The sequence below is a fragment of the Chiloscyllium punctatum genome, chromosome 5, assembly GCF_047496795.1.
Source record: "Chiloscyllium punctatum isolate Juve2018m chromosome 5, sChiPun1.3, whole genome shotgun sequence".
NCBI lineage: Eukaryota > Metazoa > Chordata > Chondrichthyes > Orectolobiformes > Hemiscylliidae > Chiloscyllium > Chiloscyllium punctatum.
This window is the reverse complement of record NC_092743.1, coordinates 86,058,493-86,080,070: the sequence shown is the minus strand read 5'-3', so window position 1 is coordinate 86,080,070 and position 21,578 is coordinate 86,058,493. Positions and strand designations below refer to the sequence as shown.

General features: G+C 43.4%; 1 protein-coding gene across 1 annotated transcript in view; it reads left to right on the top strand.

Moving 5' to 3' along the window:
- dok6 (docking protein 6) overlaps positions 1 to 21,578 on the top strand; it is a 442,724-nt gene that overhangs the window by 240,738 nt on the left and 180,408 nt on the right. Inside the window, exon 3 of the mRNA XM_072570675.1 lies at positions 14,549 to 14,663. Within this exon, the coding sequence (XP_072426776.1) occupies positions 14,549 to 14,663 (115 nt within the window). The remainder of the gene's footprint in view (positions 1 to 14,548; positions 14,664 to 21,578) is intronic.

Below are 21,578 nucleotides of genomic sequence, written 5' to 3'. Positions count from 1 at the left end.
ATATCCAAAAATATCACTATAATGAGAGATTCAATTTGGTCTTGGTCCCCAGGATGATGTTGAGATTGGAAATATCAAACTAATTTTAAGGCTGCACTGAGCTGCATTTACTTGCTGCTGCTGCTGCTGCAGCCACCTGAGCTCCTGCCCTCATTCCACAATCTGCTTCCAGCCCTCTCTTCCCTGGCCTGATCTTCTGCCCCACTTCCATCCTTGTTTCCCTTCTCTGATTCCCTGCCCTGCTTCCTTTTCTTGCTTCTCTGCCCTGATTCACTCTCCAATTGCTTTCTAACTCTCTTCGGCTTTTGCTCATTCCTATATTTTGTTGCTCAACCAGACCCAATGGCACGAGGTATAGAATTCTGTGGAAATCTTCAGCAGTTGCAACACAGCGACGGGGTTTTCTTGACTGGATATTTTTAGTGCTTAAGCTTCAAGAGTAACTGCTGATAGCAGCTTTCAAGAGAGTGCAAGCTTGATGTACTGTGACAGTGTGAGGGCGTTGAATTATAGTGTCGGTTGAGGTACAGTCAGTTATTCACTCCGACCACTTCAGTTTCAATCATATTGATTAATCTCTTCAGCAGTATGAACCAGAATAACTCCAAACCTTCACCACAATGACACCATCCATAGCCAAAGAAAATAATTAATTTTCCTTTTCATTGCTCCCCTCTTGTTCTGAAGGCAGTGACTCATTATAAGGTGCAATTCCACACGCTTGGCAGCCCTTTACTACTTCAGCATCTGTCTTGTCAGTGTTATCATATTGTCCATGAGTTATTATGGTCAACCTTGATCTCTCACTCATTCAATGTCTCTGCATAACTGCAGTTCCCAAGAGTGGCAGTTAGGACAGGAAATGAAACTACATTAGCACCAATGACATAACCAGGAAAAGGGATGGGAATCTAAAAAGTGATTTCAGGGATTTAGGTTGGAAGCTAAAAAGCAGGATGAGCAGAGTAATAATCTCAGGATTACGACCAGTGTAAGCTAGCGAGGCAAGGAACAGGGAGCGAGTGTAGCTAAACACATGCCAGCAGGGCTGGTTCAGGAGGAAGAGCTTCAGATACGTAGATCATTGGGGTATATTCTGGGGAAGGTGGGACCTGTGTGTGAAGGACGGGTTGCACTTAAACCGGAGGGGCACCAATGTCCTGGGTGGGAGATTTGCTAGAGGACTTTGGGAGGATCTAAACTAGTTTGGCAGGGGGATGGGAACCAGAACTACAGATCAGAGGTGAGGGTAGTTGTTGAACGGGCAGAAATGGAATGCAGAGAGTCTGTCAGAAAGGATATACAGTTGATAGGACAAAGGAATGGATTAGAACATAGAACATAGAACAGTACAGCACAGAACAGGCCCTTCAGCCCACGATATTGTGCCGACCACTGATCCTCATTAATGCACCCTCAAATTTCTGTGACCATGTGCATGTCCAGTAGTCTCTTAAATGTCCCCAATGACCTTGCTTCCACAACTGCTGCTGGCAACGCATTCCATGCTCTCTCCACACTCTGCGTAAAGAACTCTCCTCAGACATCCCCTCTATACTTTCCTCCAACCAGCTTAAAACTATGATTCCTCGTGTTAGTCATTTCTGCCCTGGGAAATAGTCTCTGGCTATTGACTCTATCTATGCCTCTCATTATCTTGTATCTTCAGTTAGGTCACCTCTCCTCCTCCTTTTCTCCAATGAAGAAAGTCCGAGCTCAGTCAACCTCTCTTCATAAGATAAGCCCTCCAGTCCAGGCAGCATCCTGGTAAACCTCCTCTGAACCCTCTCCAAAGCATCCACATCTTCCCTATAACAGGGCAACCGGATAGGCTTCCCTGTAATAGGACGCAGTATTCCAAGTGTGGTCTAACCAAAGTTTTATAGAGCTGCAACAAGATCTCACGACTTTTAAACTCAATCCCTCTGTTTATGAAAGTTAAAAGACCATATGCTTTCTTAACAACCCTGTCCACTTGGGTGGCCATTTTAAGGGATCTATATACTTGCACACCAAGATTCCTCTATTCCTCCACACTGCCAAGAATCCTATCCTTAATCCTGTACTCAGCTTTCAAATTCGACCTTCCAAAATGCATCACCTCACATTTATCCAGGTTGAACTCCATCTGCCACCTCTCAGCCCTTCTCTGCATCCTGTCAATGTCCCGCTGCAGCCTACCACAGCCCTCTATACTGTCAACGACACCTCCAACCTTTGTGTCGCCTGCAAACTTGCTGACCCATCCTTCAATCTCCTCATCCAAGTCATTTATAAAAATTACAAACAGTAGAGGCCCATGGACAGAGCCCTGTGGAACACCATTCACCACAGACTTCCGGGCAGAATATTTTCCTTCCACTACCACTCGCTGTCTTCTGTTGGCCAGCCAATTCTGTATCCAGACAGCTAAGTTCCCCTGTATCCCATTCCTCCTGATCTTTTGAATGAGCCTACCATGGGGGAATCTTATCAAATGCCTTGCTGAAGTCCATATACACCACATCCACAGCTCGACCCTCATCAACTTTTCTAGTCACATCCTCAAAGAACTCGATAAGGTTTGTGAGACATGATCTGCCCCTCTCAAAGCCGTGCTGACTGCATTTAATCAAGCCATGCTCTTCCAGATGATCGTAAATCCTATCCCTCAGAATCCTTTCTAACACCTTGCAGACGACAGATGTGAGACTTACTGGTCTGTAATTGCCAGGGATTTCCCTATTTCCTTTCTTGAAGAGAGGAATTACATTTGCCTCTCTCCAGTCCTCAGGTATGACTCCATTGGAGAGCGAGGATGCAAAGATCTTCGCAAGTGGCAAAGCAATTGCATTTCTTGTTTCCCAAAGCAGCCGAGGACAAATCTGGTCCGGGTCTGGTGACTTGTCAATCTTAATGTTTGACAAAGTTTTCAGCTCATCAGCTTCCTCTATTTCTATCCATTCCAGCATGCACACCTGCTCTTCAAAGGTTTCATTCACTACAAAGTTCATTTCTTTCGTAAAGACAGAAGCAAAAAAACTCATTTAGAGCCTCCCCTACCTCCTCAGACTCCACACACAAATTCCCTATGCTATCCCTGATCGGCCCTACTCTTTCTTTGACCATTCTCTTATTCCTCACAAGTGTAAAATGCCTTCGTGTTCTCCCTAATCCGTTCTGCCAAGCCTTTCTCGTGCCCCCTCCTGGCTCTCCTCAGAGCATTTTTGAGCTCCTTCCTCGCCTGCCTGTAATCCTGTAGAACTAAGCTTGACCCTAGCTTCCTCCACCTTATGTAAGCTACCTTTTCCCTTTTGACGAGAAGCTCCACCACTCTCGTCATCCAAGGTTTCTTTATCTTACCACTTCTTGCCTGTCTCAGAGGGACATATTTATTCATCACTCTCAACAACTGTTCCTTAAACAGTCTCCACATGCCTATAGTGTCTTTACCACGGAACAATTGCTCCCAGTCCATGCTTCCTAACTCATGTCTAATCGCATCATAGTTTCCTCTTCCCCAATTAAATATCCTCCCATTTTGCCTAATCCTCTCCTTCTCTATAGGTATGTAGAATGTGAGGCAGTTGTAGTCACTATCACCAAAATGCTGTCCCACCACAAGATCTGATACCTGGCCTGGCTCGTTTCTGAGCACCAAATCTAGAATGGCCTCTCCCCTCGTCAGCCTGTCAACGTACTGAGTTAGGAAACCCTCCTGAAAACACCTTACAAAAACAGCTCCATTCAAATCTTCTGCTTGAAGGAAGTTCCAATCAATATTGGGAAAGTTAAAGTCACCATTACAACAACCCTACTACGTCCACACTTTTCCAAAATCTGCCGACCTATGCTTTCTTCCATCTCCTTGCTGCTATTGGGGGGCCTGTAGCAAACCCCTAACAAGGTGACTGCTCCCTTGCTGAGCCTAATTTCCACCCATAATGACTCAGTAGGCAGATCTTCCTCGATAATGGAAGCATCTGTAGCTGTGATACCCTCTCTGATTAGTAGTGCTACAACCCCCCTCCTCTTTATCCCCCCTCCCTATTCTTTTTAAATACTCTAAACCCTGGAACATCCAGCAACCATTCCTGCCCCTGAGAAACCCATGTCTCTTATGGCCACAACATCATAGCACCAGGTACTGATCCATGTTCTACGTTCATCACTTTTATTCCTGATACTCCTTGCATTAAAGTAAACACACTTTAATAATCTCTTGGTTCCTTCCCAGGAAAATCCTTCCCACTAGCTGGTCTACCTCTTGCTATTGCCTCATCTTCATCAACTCTCACCTCCGGTATACAGCTCAGGTTCCCACCCCCCTGCCATACTAGTTTAAACCCTCTCGAACTACTCGAGCAAACCTTCCACCCAGGACATTGGTCCCCTTCCAGTTCAGATGCAACCCGTCCTTCTTGTACAGGTCCCAACTTCCCCAGAAGGCACCCCAATTATTTATATATCTGAAGTCCTCCCTCCTACACCAGCTGCGCAGCCACATGTTAAGCTGCGCCCTCTCCCTGTTCCTCGCCTCGCTATCGCGTGGCACCGGTAGTAAACTAGAGAACATTACTCTGTTCGTCCTGTTTGCAGCTTCCATCCTAACTCCCTGAAATCACTTTTTATATCCTCAATCCTTTTTCTGGCTATATCATTAGTGTCAATATGTAACACGATTTCTGGCTGTTTGCCCTCCCCTTTTAGAACTTTATACACCCGATCGGAGAAGTCCCGGACCCTGGCACCAGGGAGGCAACATATCTTCCGGGAATCCCGATCTTGACCACAAAATCTCCTGCTGATTCCCCTAACTACCGAGTCCCCTACCATGAGTACTTTTCTATTCTGCCCCCTTCCCTTCTTTGCCACAGTATCAGGCTCAGTGCCAGAGAACTGACCACTATGGCTTTTCTATGGTAGGTCATTTGCCCCCACCCCAGCAGTATCCAAAACGGTATGCTTATTACTGAGGGGAATGTCCACAGGGGATCTCTGCACTGTCTGTCTGTCCCCTTTCTTCCCCCTAACTGTAACCCATTTATCCTTGTCCTGAGCCTTACTCCCAGTAACTCCTCTCAATTACTCCCTCAGCCTCCCAAATGATCCATAGTTCATCCAGCTCCAGCTCCAATTCCCTAACACGGTTTTCAAGGAGCTGGAGTTGGGTGCACTTCCCGTGGATGTAGCCAGCGGAGACTTGTGCCATGTCTCCCACCTGCCACATTCTGCAGGAGGAGCAAGCAACTGCCCGAGCATGCATACCCCACTTATCTGAACACCCACTCAGTACTAAAGTAGAGAGCTTAGTTCAAGTTGCTATAAAATTAATAACAAACTTATATTCAATAGAGGAAGTTTAGAATGAACCTTTCCTTATTAACTAGGTTAGAGGAGGAGGACGGATTAAAGTGTCTGTTTCAGGAGTGTCAGGAATAAGAGTAATGAACTTAGTTCAAGTACTGAGCCATACTCTATGATGTTGTGGCCATAACGGAGACATGGATTTCATAGGGGCAGGAATGTTTGCTGGATGTTCCAGGGTTTAGATCTTTTAAAAGTAACAGGAAGGGGGGTGAAAGAGGAGAGGGAGTAGCATTGTTAATTAAAGACTACATCACAGCTGCAGTAAAGGAGGTTGTTGAGAAGGTTTTGTCTACAGTGTCAGTATGGGTGGAAGTGAGTAACAGGAAAGGAGCAGTCACATTATTGGGTGTTTTCTATAGACCCCCCTCCCCCCGCCAATAGCAGCAGAGAGATGGAAGAACAGACTGGACAGCAGATCTTGGAAATGTGCTGATATAACAGAGTTGTTGTTATGGGTGACCTCAACTTCCCTAATATTGATTGGATCCTCCTTAGTGCAGATGGTCTGGATGGAGCTGATTTTTGTCAGCTGTGTCCATGAGGGATTCCTGACTCAATACCTAGATCGGCCGACTAGGGGAGAGGCCATACTGGATTTGGTGCTAAGCAACGAGTCAGACCAGGTGTCAGATCTCTTGGTGGGAGAGCATTTCAATGATAGTGACCACATCTGCCTCACCTTTACCATAGTCATGGAGAGGGGAGGTATTTAACCGGGGGAGGGGAAATTATACTGTTATTGAACAGGAGCTGTGGAATAATTGTTCCACGGGAAGAGCACAACAGCAATGTGGAGGCAATTTAAGGAGCACTTGTTGAGTGTGTTGGATAACTTTGTCCTACTGAGACAGGCAAGGAATGGAAAGGTGAAGGAGCTTTGGATGACAAGAGCAGAGGAGCTTCTCGTCAAGAGGAAGAGGAAAGTTTACTTAAGGTTGAGGAAGCAAGGATCTGGCACAGCTTTAGAGGATTACAGGGTAGCTGGGAAATAACTCCAAAATGGACTGAGGAAAGCTAGGAGGAGGCATGAAAAAGCCTTATCGGGAAGGGTTAGGGAAAACCCAATGGCATTCTACACATACGTGAGGAATAAGTGAATGATCAGAAAGAGGGTAGGGCCGATCAGGGATAGTGGAGAGAACTTGTGCCTGGAGTCTGAAGAGGCAGGGGGAGGCCCTAAATGAGTTTTTTGCTTCGGTATTCACTAAAAGAGGGACCTTGTAAATAGTGAGAATACCGTGGATGAGGATAATAGGCTTGAACAGATTAATTTTAAGGAAGTGGATGTGCTGGAAATTCTGGGAAACATCAAGTTTGATAAGTCGCGAGGGTAAGACCAGATATTTCGAAGGTTACTATGGGAAGCGAGGAATGAGATTGTTGTGCCTCTGACGATGATCTTTGCATCCTCACTCTCCACAGGAGTAGTACCGGCTGATTGGAGGAAGGTGAATGTTGTTCCTCTGTTCAAGAAATGGAATAGGGAGATTCCTGGGAATTACAGACCAGTCAGTCTTACATCTGTGGTAAGCAAGGTACTGCAAAGGATTCTGAGAGATAGGATTTATGATATATTTGGAAAAACACTGCTTTATTAAAGATAAATTCATATAACATCAGGTTATAGTCCAACAGATTTATTTGAACACACTAGCTTTTGGAGCGCTGCTCTTTTGTCAGATGGTTGTGGAAAATAAATTCTATGTCTTACAATCTTATAGCAAAAATTTACAGGGTGATGTAACTCAAATTATATATTGAAAAATATCTGAATTGTTTGTTAAGTCTCTCTTCTTGTAGAATGATCATTTTAGCTTCAGTTCTGATCTGCAGATTTCAAAACTTTATTTTTTAAATGTTACATTCTCAAGTGAGCTTTAACAATTGGTGCCATGTTGGCCCAGATAATGTATTGAAGGTAAAAACTGCTGTACTCTTTCAGCACCACTAATCCAGTATCTAATGTATTGAAGGTGTTAACTCTCTGTGTAAGGCTGTCTGTGCCACAATGGTCAGACTGATTCTAATCCAAAAAGCGGATTTACAGAATCTTACATGGATTCATGTAGTTTTTGAGCAAAGTAAAATATAATTCTGCAAAAGCAAATTCACCCCACAAACTCACGTGTGTGTTTGTGTTTGGGGGGGGAGGCATTGTGTGTGTGTGTGTGTGTTACCAAACTTGTCTATCAGCCTCTGCTTGGCCACTTTTTGTTGTTGCCTGTCCTGAAGTCTGCCTTGGAGGATGGTCACCCGAAGGTCCGAGGTCGAATGTCCCAGACCGCTGAAGTGTTCTCCAACTGGGAGGAAACACCTCCTGCCTGTTGATGATTGGTCTGTGGTGTCCATTCATCCATAGCAGTAGCCTCTGTTTGATCCTGCCAATAAACCATGCCAAGAATGTATCATTCTTGGACACATGCATCTCCATCAAGAATATGCATCTCAGCACCTCACTCTACCACAAAGCCACAGATTACCTCACAATGCTACACTTTTTCTCCAGCTTCCACCCGAAACATATTAAAACAGCCATCCCTTATGGACATGCCTTACGCGTACACAGGATCTGTTTTGGATGAGGAAGAACATGACGGGTACTTGAAAGTATTCAGGGATGCCCTCATAAGAACAGGGTACGATGCTCAACTTATTGACCGCCAGTTCCGACGTGCCACAGTGAGGAACCCTAATGACCTCCTTGGGACAGACTCGAGCGACAACTAACAGGGTACCCTTTGTTGTCCAGTACATCCCAGGAACTGAAAAGCTACACCAAATTCTTCGCAGCCTGCAATACATTATCAATGAGGATGAGCACCTCACCAAGACATTCCCCACACCTCCACTGCTTGCCTTTAAACAACCGCCAAACCTCAAACAGATCATTGTTCGTAGCAAACTGCTCGGCTTTCAGGACAATACCATACAAACTTGTCTGACCATGGTGGATGCTGCAAGATGTGTCAGAGTGTGGACATGGATACCACCATTATGCATGGGGACATCTCCCACCATGTACGTGGCAGGTACTCATGTGACTCAGCCAAAATTGTCTATCTGCAGGCAAGGATGCCCTGAGGCATGGTATATTGGTGAGACCAAACAGAGGCTACGACAATGGATGAATGGACACCGCAGAACAATCAACAGACAGGAGTGTTCCCTCCCAGTTGGAGAACAGTTCAGCAGTCTGGGACATTCCACCTTGGTCCTTTATGGTGTCCATCCTCCAAGGCAGTATTTGGGACAGGCAACAACGAAAAGTGGCCGAGCAGAGGCTGATAGCCAACTTCGGTACCCATGGGGATGGCCACAACCAGGACGTTGGGTTCATGTCACACTACAGATGACCCATTGCACTGTATACACACAGACACAGACTCACACAGACACACAGACACACAGACACACAGACACACAGACACACAGACACACAGACACACAGACAGACAGACAGACAGACAGACAGACAGACACACAGACACACAGACACAGACACAGACTCAGACACACCCCTCTAATACACTCCCACATACAACCTCTCACAGACGTAAACTCCTTTACACACACTCACACACATACACACCCATTCACAGACGCTCATAACCCCCCACCCCCACTCCCCCCACCCGCTCGCTCTCTCTCTCACTCACTCACTCACTGTCACTCACACACATGCACATATATGTTTGTGGGGTGAATTTGTACTTGCAGAATTACATTTTACTGCATGAATCCATGTAAGATCCTATAAATCTGTTTTTTAGATTAGAATCAGTCTGACCATTGTGCACAGACAGCCTCACACAGGGAACTAACACCTTCAATACATTATCTGGGCCGACATGACACCATTGTTAAAGTTCATTTGAGAGTGTAACTTTTAAAAAAAGGTTTTGCGATTTAAATATGAAAGCACTGAAACCAACAAGGTCATTCTAAAAGGTGAGAGACTTAACAAACAATCCAAGTCTTTTCCAATATATAATTTCAGTTGCATCACACTGTAAACTTTTGCTATAAATTCTGTGTCTTACAATCTTATTCTCCACAATCACCTGATGAAGGAGCAGTGCTTCCAAATAAACCTGTTGAACTATAAGCTGGTATTGTGTGATTTTTAACTTTGCACACCCCAGTCCAACACTGGTATCTCCATGTCATGATTAAAGATAGTCAGCATGGCTTTGTGAGGGACAGGTCATGCCTCACAAGCCTTATTGAGTTCTTCGAGGACGTGACAAGATGAGTTGATGAAAATCGAGCAGTGGATGTGGTGTATGTGGACTTCAATAAGGCATTTGATGAGATTCTCCACAGTAGGCTCATTCACAAAGTTAGGAGGCATGGAATACAGGGAAATTTGGCTGTCTGGATACAGAATCGGCTTGCCAAAAGAATACAGCGACTTGTGGATGGAAAATATTCCGCCTGGAGGTCAATGACCAGTGGTGTCCTGCAGAGATCTGTTCTTGGGCCTCTGCTTTTTGTAGTTTTTATAAATAACTTGGATGAAGAAGTGGAAGGGTGGGTTAGTAAGTTTGCAAATGACACAAAGGTTGGTGATGTTGTAGATAGCGTCAAGGGCTCGTGCAGGCTACGAAAATGACATTGACAGGATGCAGAGCTGAGCTGTGAAATGGCAAATGGAGTTTAACCTGGATATGTGTAAAGTGATTCATTTTGGAAGGTCGAATTTGAATGCTGAATACAGGGTTAAAGACGAGATTCTTAGCAGTGTGGAGGAACAGTGCGATCTTGGGGTTCATGTACATAGATTCCTCAAAGTTGCAGCCCAAGTTGATAGGGTTGTTAAGAAGGCATATGGTGTTTTGGCTTTCATTAACAGGGGGATTGAGTTTTGCTGCAGTTCTATAAAACTCTGGCTAGACCATGCTTGGAGTATTGTGTCCAGTTCTGGTCACCTCATTATAGGAAGAATGTAGATGCTTTAGAGAGGGTGCAGAGGAGATTTACCAGGATGCTCCCTGAATTGGAGGACTTGTCTTATGAAGAAAGGTTGAGTGAGCTTGGGTGTTTCACGCTGGAGAGAAGAAGGAAGAGAGGTGACTTGATGGTAGTGTACAATGTAATGAGAGGCATAGGTAGAGTAGATAGCCAGAGACTTTTCTCCTGGGAAGATGTGGCTGTCACAAGAGGTCATAATTTTAAGGTGATTGGTGGAAGGTATAGGGGAGATGTCAAAGATAGGTTCTTTACGCTGAGAGTGGTGGGTGGGTGGAATGCACTGCCAGCAGTGGTGATAGAGTCAGAGACATTAAGGACATTTAAGCAACTGTTGGACAAGCACATAGACAGCAGTAAATTGAGGGGTGTGTGGGTTAGGTTGATCTTAGATTCAGATAAATGCTCAGCACAACATTGTGGGCCGAAGGGCCTGTACTGTGCTGCACTGTTCTATATTCTATGTTCTATTCTTGCTGTCACATCACACTCTGCCATGGCCCAACTACTTCCTGGGTACAAAGCAGAGAATAGCAGAAGGTGGACTGAGCATTTCACATTGTAGCTAGTCAGTTTACCTGCTCAGTATTCAAGTGGTACGAGCAGTCAGATCTCAGCGACAATGCCTTTCTTTTCCATTGTTGCATTGTAAGCTAACTTGGGGCAACAGCAGCTTCCATTTATATTGCACCTTTAACTTACTCAAACATCCCAAAGCATGACAGAACACTATTTTCAATCAATATTTGACAGTGAGCCACATAAATTAGGACTAGAGACTCAAAGTTTGGATAAAGAGGGAATATTTTAAAGGGGTACAGAGATGGTGAGACAGATGGTTTACAGGGGGATTCTAGAGTTTAGTGCCTTGGCAGTTGGTTTCACAGACTGGAAACAAATGTGAGACAAGAAGCAGAGGTTGATGGATGTACAGAACTTGGTAAAAGTTTGGGTAGAGGAGGCAGAGTCTCAGATGAGTTAAGGTTTATGGAGGATACAAGTAAATAAAACTGGCAACATGAGCACCTAACACCACATTCTCCTCAAATTGCTAACACCAAATCATTGAAATATGTTTGTTATTTCAAAAGTCTGTAGTTCTCACTTCAGTTTTTGTTCAATAAGTGCAATTCTAAGAAAAGAAATTTTGAGATAAAATGATGAAAAAAGAAACACTTGCATTCATACAGGGCCTTCACAGCTCAGGAACTCACAAAGTATTTCATGACCAATGATTTACTCGAAAAAATATTATAATAAGCGAATGACAGCAGCCAATTGGTGCACAGCAAGCTCCATGAAGTAGCAATATTTGATAGGCAACTTGTTTTGGTTCTGTTTTTTGCCAGGATCCCAAAGAGATGATTCTTGTACGTCCATCTTTGTACCCTGGTACATTTTACAGTTACCTGAGAAGGTAGATGGACCCTTCAAAACCTCACCTACATGACGTTAACTTGGACAGTGCAGTGCCCTCTCAATAGTTGCACTGAAGTGTCAGCCTGGGTACTTCTTCACGTTGTCAGTTCTTTGGAATTTGGATTTAAGCCCACAACGTTTGAGCTTGGAGGCAAGAATGCTACCTAATACTTTAGAAAATGTTTATTTATTGCTGCTATGCAATTTTCATTATTTTGCTAACTGAATTTCTTTTATCAACATTTTTTTTTCAGACTTGACTCATAGGAAACAGTGTTTCATGGGGAATAGAAGATAAGAATGTAAGAACTAGGAGTAGGAGTAGGCAGTTCAGACCCTCAAGGTTGATCTCACCTTGGCCTCTGCTCCTCTTTGCTGCCTGCTCCCTATCACCTTTTTAACCTGTTACTAATTAAAGTCTGCTTCCTGTTTAACTTTATTCAGTGTTTTGACATCCACCACACACTGGGATAGTGATTTCCACAGATTCATGATCTTTTGGGACAAGTACTGCCTCCTCATATCTGTTTTAAATCTGGCACCCTTTAGCCTATGACTTCTCATTCTAGATTGCCCCAGAAGATATCAGCCTCTCTGAACTCCATTTTGTCCATCCCCATTAGCATCTTAATCAGATAGTGAGTTTTGAGAAAATTTGTAGCTTAAGTTGAGGTTCTGGATGTAGGTTTGCTCGCTGAGCTGGAAGGTTCATTTTCAGGCGTTTCATCACCATACTAGGTAACATCTTCAGTGAGCCTCCAAATGAAGCACTGGTGGTATAGCCCGCTTTCTATTTATGTTTGAGTTTCCTGGTGTTGGTGATGTCATTTCTTGTGGTGACCTCATTTCCCATGGTGATGTCATTTCCTGTTCTTTTTCTAAGGGGGTAGTAAATGGGATCCAAGTCAATATGTTTGTTGATATAGTTTCGGTTGGAATGCCATCTTCCAGGAATTCTCGTGTGCGTCTCTGTTTGGCTTATCCTAGGATGGACGTGTTGTCCCAGTCGAAGTGGTGTCCTTCAACCGTATGTAAGGATACTAGTGAGAGTAATTCATTGTGCTTTGTGGTTAGTTGATGTTCATGTATTCTGGTGGCTAGTTTTTTTGATTGTTTATCCAATGAAGTGTTTGCTACATTTCTTGTAAGGTATTTTGTAAAGGACATTAATTTTGCTTGTTGCCTGTATAGGGTCTTTCAAGTTCATTAGCTGCAGCTTTAGTGTATTGGTGGGTTTGTGGGCTACCATGATGCCAAGGGGTCTGAGTAGTCTGGCAGTCATTTCCGAGATGTGTTTGTAAGGGTAAGTGGCTAGGGTTTCGGGACTTATTTTCTCTGCTTGTTTGGATTTGTTGCTGAGAAATCGGCAGACTGTTTTCATGGGTACCCGTTCTTTTTTAATACACTGTATAAGTGATTTTCCTCTCTGTTGCCCCCTGAGAAAAATAACATGAAATGACATCACCATAGGAGATGATGTCACCACAGGAAATGAAATTACCAACCCGAGGAAAATCAAACGTATAAATAGAAAGTGGCCTACACCACCTGTGCTTCATTTGGAGGCTCACTGAAGATGTTACCTGGTTAGGCGATGAAACATCTAAAAATGAACCTTCCAGCTCAGCGAGCAAACGCACATCCAGAATCTTGATCAAATCTCCACTAAATTTTCTAAATGACGCTAAAAATAATTTGGTTTCAATTCAGTCTGCATCGCTGCAATAAAAGTCTCCCTGTGCAGGCTTTTCGAATTCAATGGGAACTTACATTTGTGCAGTCATGCGTTAGCCTAAGAGAAGTGTTCAAAATGCAGTACACTTTGCTTTTGAATGAGATTGAAGGTAATGAAGTTAAGTGGAATTGAAAACAGAGTCACAGCATTTTGAATTTGTAAAATTTGCACATCTGAGCTGGAGAAGGGGTGTGGTTCTTTCACCATATGACAAAAATTTACCTGTACTTCCACGTATGTCATCTATTGCATCTGTTGCACCCGATGTGGTCTTCTCTACATTGGGGAGACTGGACACCAAGTTGTGGATCCGGTTCAGAGAACATCTCTGGGAAACCCCACCGCCTCGTGGCTGAACACTTCAAATCTCCCTCCTACTCCACCAAGTACATGCAGTTCTCGGGCTGCCTCCTATGCCAGACCTTAATCACCCGATGCCCGGAGGAAGAATGCCCCGCCTTCTGTCTTGGGACCCTGCAACCCCACAAGATCAATGTGGATTTCACTGGTTTCCTCATTCTCTCTGCCCCACCTTCTCCCAGTCCCAAGCCTCCAACTTGGCACCGCCCTCTTGACCTGTCCATCTTCCTTCCCACCCATCTGCTCCACTCTCCTCTCTGACCTGTCACTTTACATTCCCAGCTACCTATCCCCCGGCCCCACCTCCCTCTTATTTGTCTTTCATCCCCCCCCCAACCCCGCAACCCCCTCTCCCGGTCCACAAGCCTCATGAAGGGCTTATGCCTTAAACGTGCATTTTCCTGCTCTTTGGATGCTGCCTGACCTGCTGTGCTTTTCCAGCACCACACACTCGACTCTGGGGCATAAAGTGTATTGTTAGACTGACAAGGAGATCTTTTTCCTGCACAAGGTTTTACCAAAGATGGCACGGGAGTTGCCTTATGCTGTGATTGCATACCCCCAAATTAAAGTATTCCCATCTCCACAGCTGTCATTCCTCACCTTGATAAACATAAATGAGAACACAAGAAAATACAAAGCAAATTGACATTCTCTTGTGGAACATCAAATGAAATATTGTGCCATTTTGATAATGAATCTAACTCTTGCTTCCAGGTAACTGAGCTGCACAGCATCAGGAACATAAGCAGGTTGCCCCGAGAGACAAAGAAACATGCTGTGGCAATTATCTTTCATGATGAAACATCAAAGACATTTGCCTGTGAGTCAGGTAAGCAATTACATGTGCATCTACAGCTTGAGGAAGTTCAGACCATTTCACAATTGTAATCCATGCAAAATGAAAGGCTGCAAAAGCGGAAAAATAGCTGATTTGTGGGGTAATTTGATGTAAATATTTATAGTGGGGTTGAACTTGAGCTGCTGATTTTATAGACGTGATGGCAGTTGATTAACATTGAGCAAAAATTAGCTTCACTTTCATTGAACAATAAAGTCTTGTCATTCTCTCTCATTGTGCAAATTCTGCCTTTGGGATGCTATTAATGCGTTTTATAATGTAGTCTGTGATCTGAGCTGTGTCTTTTATAGAGCATTGGAAGTAGCGCCAGCTGCCTCACAACTGGCACCATCATAGCATTCAGAGGACCGGCCATAAATGGAATTTTTTTTCGATACATTGGGACTGAGCTGTGAATACTTATGACTTTGCATGAAGAAATGGAAGCTGAAATGATAATTATGTTTGTCAGCCTGATCCAGATATTGGCCAGGTTAAAGAAATGTAGAATCCCTACAGTGTGGAATCGGGACATTTGGCCCATCCAGTCCACACCAACTCTCCGAAGAGCATCCGCCCAGACCTACCCCTTTACCCTATCCCTATAACCCTGCATTTCCCATGGCTAATCCACCTAGCCTGCACATCCTGGACACTGATATGGCCAATCCACCTAACCTGCAGATCTTTGAAATGTGGAAGGAAACTGGACCACCTGGAGAGAACTTACACAGACACGGGGAGAATATGCAATCTCCACACAGACTGTCGCTAGATGCTGGAATCAAACCTGGGTCCCTGGCATTGAGGCTGCAGTACTAACCACTGAACCACCATGCTGCATTTGGATATAGACTGTCTCAGAATCTGAGGCATTGTGAACGGCACTTGTGAATTTGCAATCATCAGTGAACATTCCCAATTCAGTAGTTATACTGTGGGAACAGTCATTGAAGCAGCTAAAGGGCTTTGGTTACTACTCTGAGGAACTCCTGCATAGATGCCCTTATGCTAAGATAGCTGACCTCCAATAACCATAATCCTCTTTCTATTTTGCTAAGTATGACTCCAAACAACAATTTTACTGTAATTCTCATTGATTTCAGTTTTACTAGGTCACTTTGATGCCGCACTCAGTCAAATGTGGCATTGACATCAAGGTCTGTCACTCTTATCTCCCTTCACTCTTCACTTCTTTTGTCCATGTTTGAACCAAGGCTCCAATGAGGTCAGGAGCTGAGTATCCCTGATGGAACCCAAACTGGGCATCGCTGAGTAGGTTATCTCTGAGGAAGTGCTGCTTGGTAACACTGTTGTTGACACTTTCCGTCACTTTACTGATGATCAATAGTAGACTGTTGAAGTGGTTATTAGCTGGGTTGGATTTAACATGCTTTTTGTGTATAGAACTAAGTGGGCAGTTTTCCACATTGATGGGTAGATGCCAGTGTTGTAACTGTACTTGATCAGCTTGGTTAGGGATGGGGCTATTTCTGGAGCGTAAATATTCAGTACTATTTAAGGATTGCTGTCAGAGCCCATAACTTAGATTGGCTCTTTAGTAGTTCTGGACACCTCATTTTTTGGTATACCTGGAGCTGCTGCTGCCATAATCTCCTCCTCTCTTCACATTTGAGCCAGTGTTGATCCCCTGGCTTGATGGTAATAGTTGGATATGCTGGGCCGTGAGGTTGCAGACTGTGTTTAAGTAAAGGTCTGCTGCTGATGGTCCACAGTATCTCATACAGTTGTTCAAAATCTATTCCATTTAGCACGGTAGCATTGCCACATAACGTGATTGAAGTGAAGGCAGGACTATGTCTCCATAAGATCTGTGCGATGGTCACTCTTAGTGATACTGTCGTGGACAGATGCATCTGCGGCAGACAGATTGGTAAGGATGAGGTCAAGTATGTTTTTCTCTCTCCTTGGTTCCCTCACCACCTTCAGTAGACCGAATCTAGCTGTTGTATCCTTTAGGACCCGATCTGCTGGATCAGTAGTGCTGTTGGGGAGCCACTCTTGGTGCTAGTTCCCCCACCCGGAGTATATTTTGTGCTCTTGCAGCCCTCTGTGCTTCCTCCAAAGTATTCAATGTGAAGGTATGCTTAAATTATTCATCAGCTGAAGGGTTGATGGTTCATGGTAATCAGCAGGTGATTTAACCTAATGCCAGGAGACTTCATGAGTCCAGAGTCAAAATTGAAGACGTCCTGAGCAACTCCCTTCCAACTGTGTACCACTGTGCTACCACCTCGCTGGGTCTGTCCTGCTCATGGGACAGGATGTACCCAAGGATGATGACTGTGTTTTCTGAGCCAATGTCAATAAGGTATAATTCTATGAATATGACCATGTCAGGTGTGCTTGACTCTGTTTTGGCACTAGCTCCCAGATGTTTGTAATGACTTTTGCAGGGTGACAGGGCTGAGTTTGCTATTGTAATTTCTGGCGCATAAGTCAATGACAGGAGATTGATATCATTTTATTTGTTGCACTAAGTTCTATACATCCATTGACCCATGTTTGCTGAATTGCTTTGACTCCCAGTTAAGTCGTGCCTTCATACTAAAGTTCTCATTCTTGTTAAACTGCTTACATATTCTCACCCTCCCCACCCCAAGCTCCTCTAACTCTGGAACCTTGTCCATCCTGCAAGCCTGTCCTCTTCCAATTCTACTCTCTTGTGTATCATTAATTTTCTTCACTTACTGATTTGTAGTCACAGCCTTAGCTGCCTAGTCATGATTTGCAGATGCCAGTGTTGGACTAGGGTGTACAAAGTTAAAAGTCACACAGAATTCTGTTTCTTACAATTGTGTCCTCCACAACCATCTGAAGAAGGAGCAGCATTCCGAAAGCTAGTGCTTCCAATTAAACCTGTTGGACTACAACAATGTTGTGTGTTTTTTAACTTTAGCTGAAAATGTGTTGCTGGAAAAGGGCAGCAGGTCAGGCAGCATCCAAGGAGCAGGAGAATCAACGTTTCGGGCATAAGCCCTTCTTCAGGAATGCCCTTCCTGAAGAAGGGCTTATGCCCAAAACGTCGATTCTCCTGTTCCTTGGATGCTGCCTGACCTGCTGCGCTTTTCCAGCAACACATTTTCAGCTCTGATCTCCAGCATCTGCAGTCCTCTCTTTCTCCTTGATGATTTTTAACTTAGCTGCCTAGGCCCTAATGAAATTCTCCTTGCACTTGGTTTTTGATCAGCTGTGCCAACATCTCCTTTTGGCTTTTGTCAATTATTTTTTATCCTGAGTAGATATTTATGAAGCATGTAGGGATGCTCTATACCATGCTAAATACAAAATTGATGTAAGTTGTTGCAAATCATAGAATGTTAAAAGCAGAATGGAGGACATGCTGGTTAAAGATGGATGCACTCAAATGCTGCGCTCACCCAGAGAATGATTAATGAGGATTTAGCAAGCGATTGGAAGTAAATTGTTCAGCCAAGCATTTTTTTGATGCAAGAACCAATGTATCCCAGAAGGAGAGGCCAGTAAAAAGCATAACAATATTAGTTGGAGATGAATGTACTGGCTGCACTGGAGCTCCATTTTGAGGTTCACAACTTGAGTTGGACCAGTATGTGTAAGCCTTATCGGTTTATGCTTCTCATTCTGTGTCCAACTCCCTAAATGAGGCATGCACCACCTGAACTAGCAAGTGACTGGCTTTTGCTTAGATCGGAAAGAGAATATATTGTAAGAAGCAATTGTGATGGACCAATCACCTTCAATTTCCCACTGGTCCCTTGTGGTAATTATAGCACATAAGAGAAAGGCACAGTATGATGGATCTTAAGATAGTCAGGAACGGACTGCATCCCAGGAGTCGATGTTTCATTAACTTGGAAGGAATTGTGCAGCAAGAGTTGACAATGTGAATATTAGAGGAAAGCCCAGAACTATTACCAGGTATCACAGTATTGAATGGTTCTGTGATTTACAGGATATGTAAAATCAACCTGTCAATCTGTAATGATTGTTTTCCGCACATCACTTAATGTACATGAGTGGATAAGCATGCTCATGTATCCAATGGAGGGTAGTTTTGCAAGCCTCCCAGTATGGTGCTTCTCTGATAGTGAATATGGTTTTCGAGATAGGAATATGACATTCCAGCACTAATTTTCTCATTTGCACTCACTTTAATGAGGTTGAGTGGCTGAGTGAATTATTACAAAATTGCCCCTTCACCCCATAATATATCACCGGCTCTGCTTCTACACTGTTGCTAGCCTTGATATTCCCAAATCTATTGTTAGTTTATCTTTAATTTACAAAAGAATAAGTTAATGACTCACCAAAAGGTTTGCTTGTTTAATAAAGCTTGTTTATTTGAAGGAGAGATTCTTGATTTAAATTACAACATAGTTCCCTTGCTACTCTTCTAGCACTTGGATGCTGTAAAGCTATGTAATAATTGAGTAATACTCCAATGTACTAAAATATTATAAACAGCTGGTTATACAGTCTCCCCGAAGATGCCAACTTCTGTTGTTTGTAGGACTCCTGGTAATTGGTCAGGTTCCCTCCTGGAGATAACTTTCTTACAGCACTCAGTCAGGGTCCCTCCTTCATGACTGCAATATTGGTCTCTTTCAAATGCAGTACTACAATTTAGGTCACTGTCATTTATGCAGCTGAAGTCCCATCTAGTTATATGCTTTCTCAGAGGCTCTCCGAGTTACTACCAGATTTTTCAGTGTAATGGAAACTAAGACCAAAAATAGAGTAAGGTTTCCATTTTGGACACAGTAAGTAGTTTTGACACAAGTTGCTCTCAGTGTGCCAGTTTGCAAAGCTTATGGTTTTTTTGCTCTGGTTTCAAGTCTTATTATTTTAGACATTCATAGAATGTGCCCATCCCCGAGTCAGCATTTAACGCCCGTCCCTGATTGCCTTGGCAAAGGCAGTGATAAGTTGCTGCCTTGCACTGCTGCTGTTCTTGGGATGTAAGGATACCCACATTACTGTTAGGAAGGATGTTCCAGGATTTTGATCCATTGACTGGAGGAACAGCAATATTGTTCCAAGTCTGGATGGTGTGCAGCTTGGAGAGGAACTTGCAGGTTAGGGTGTCATGGTAATATCACTAGACCACTAATCCAGAACCCCAGGCTGATGTTCTGGGGATATGGTTCAAATACCATCATGATAGATGGTGAAATTTGAATTCCGTAAGATCTGGAATGAAAAACTGAATGGTGACCACATAAGTAATGACAGTTGTTGTAACCCAACTTGTTCACTGATGTCCTTTCAGGAAGAAATGTGCTATCATTACCTGGTCAGGCCTACATGTGACTCCAGATCCACAGAAATGTGGTTAGCTCTTAAATGCCCTCTAAGTTGTGTGATGGGCAATTAGGGATGGGCAATAAATGCTGGCCTAGTTAGTAATATCCACTTCCCTTGAACAAGTTATTATAAAGTTCTTTACTATGAAATTGCAAAATTTTCTTTCATATATAATTACAAAACTGAGAGGTTAGGCTTTCTTTCTCGTAGCTTGTGGGTCTCTAATCAAACATTCATAGAATCCCTACACTGTGGAGGTAGGTGATTCGGCCTATTAAGTCCACACCAACCCTCCGAAGAACATCCCACCCAGACACACATCCTTACTCTATCCCTGTAACTCCGCATTTACCATGGTTAATTCACCTAGCCTGAACATTCCTGGACACTATGAGCAATCAAGCATGGCCAATCCACCTAACCAGCACACCTTTGGACTGTGGAAGGAAACTGGAGCACCTCAGAGGAAACCCACACAGACATGGGGAGAAGTGCAAACTCCACACAGACAGCCACCTGAGGGTGGAATTGAACCTGAGTCCCTGGTGCTGTGAGGCAGCAATGCTAACCATTGAGCCACCGTACTGTGTCACTCCTGGTATGAAAGTTGCATAGACTAAATTTTTCTATTGAATTAAGTGTGCTTTCTTTGGCTAATTCCATACTCTTTTTTTTTAGGAGTCAAAATATATTCACTTCTGACCTCAATCAAATCTCCTGCAAGTTGCCCAAGAGCTTTTAATCTCTCAACTTTTAAAGCTAAAATTCCTCGTTGTCCTGGTCTGTATTCCTAGTACAGTATATAATCCAATATATAACACTTCAATTCCCTTTTAAGTATTGTATTCCAAATCACAATAATTCATTATGTAAAAACATTTTGTCTTTAGTTCTTCTCCAGATTATCTTAAATTTGTTTCCTCTGGTTACCCATCTCCCTGACAATTGAAATATTGTCTCCTTCATTGGATATATGTAAATATCTTCATAACTTTGCAATCCCAAATGAAATTTCCTCGGAACTGTTTTTGCTTGAAATAAAGAGAAACTTTGTGCAGTGCCCTTCACATTCTCAGGATAACTGCAAGTGCTTTACAACCAATGAATTATTCTTAAGTTGTGGGAAACATTAAGCATTAAACATGGTCAATATTAAACATTTAACTTTGCTTCTGTTTCTTTGAACTTAGAATAATGAATGAACTGACTTCAGCTGTTTAAAATGATTGAGACAGACGCAGAGAAGTCATTTCCCTTGGTAGAGACTTATGGAGCAACAAAGTATTATCTAAGAAAGCTAATTTTCATTTCTGCTGTCACATCTAACAATTCCTGTCACTTTCCTCTTTATCATCCCACCACAATTCCATTACTGTTGTTCAGGACAGCTTTCAGTTGTTGAACCATACTCTATTTCCAAGTTTTCCAGTCCCATGCTGTTACCTGCAAATATGCAATCCTACTGCACTCTACTTAGATCTTTGTCCAATCAGCTCTATTCTGCCTAGCACTCTAAGGCTTAGACAGTGCTTCCAACAAGCTTTTATTTACTGCTACCCCCTCCCCACCTTAGTTGTTTATTCTTGCCCTACTAAAGGC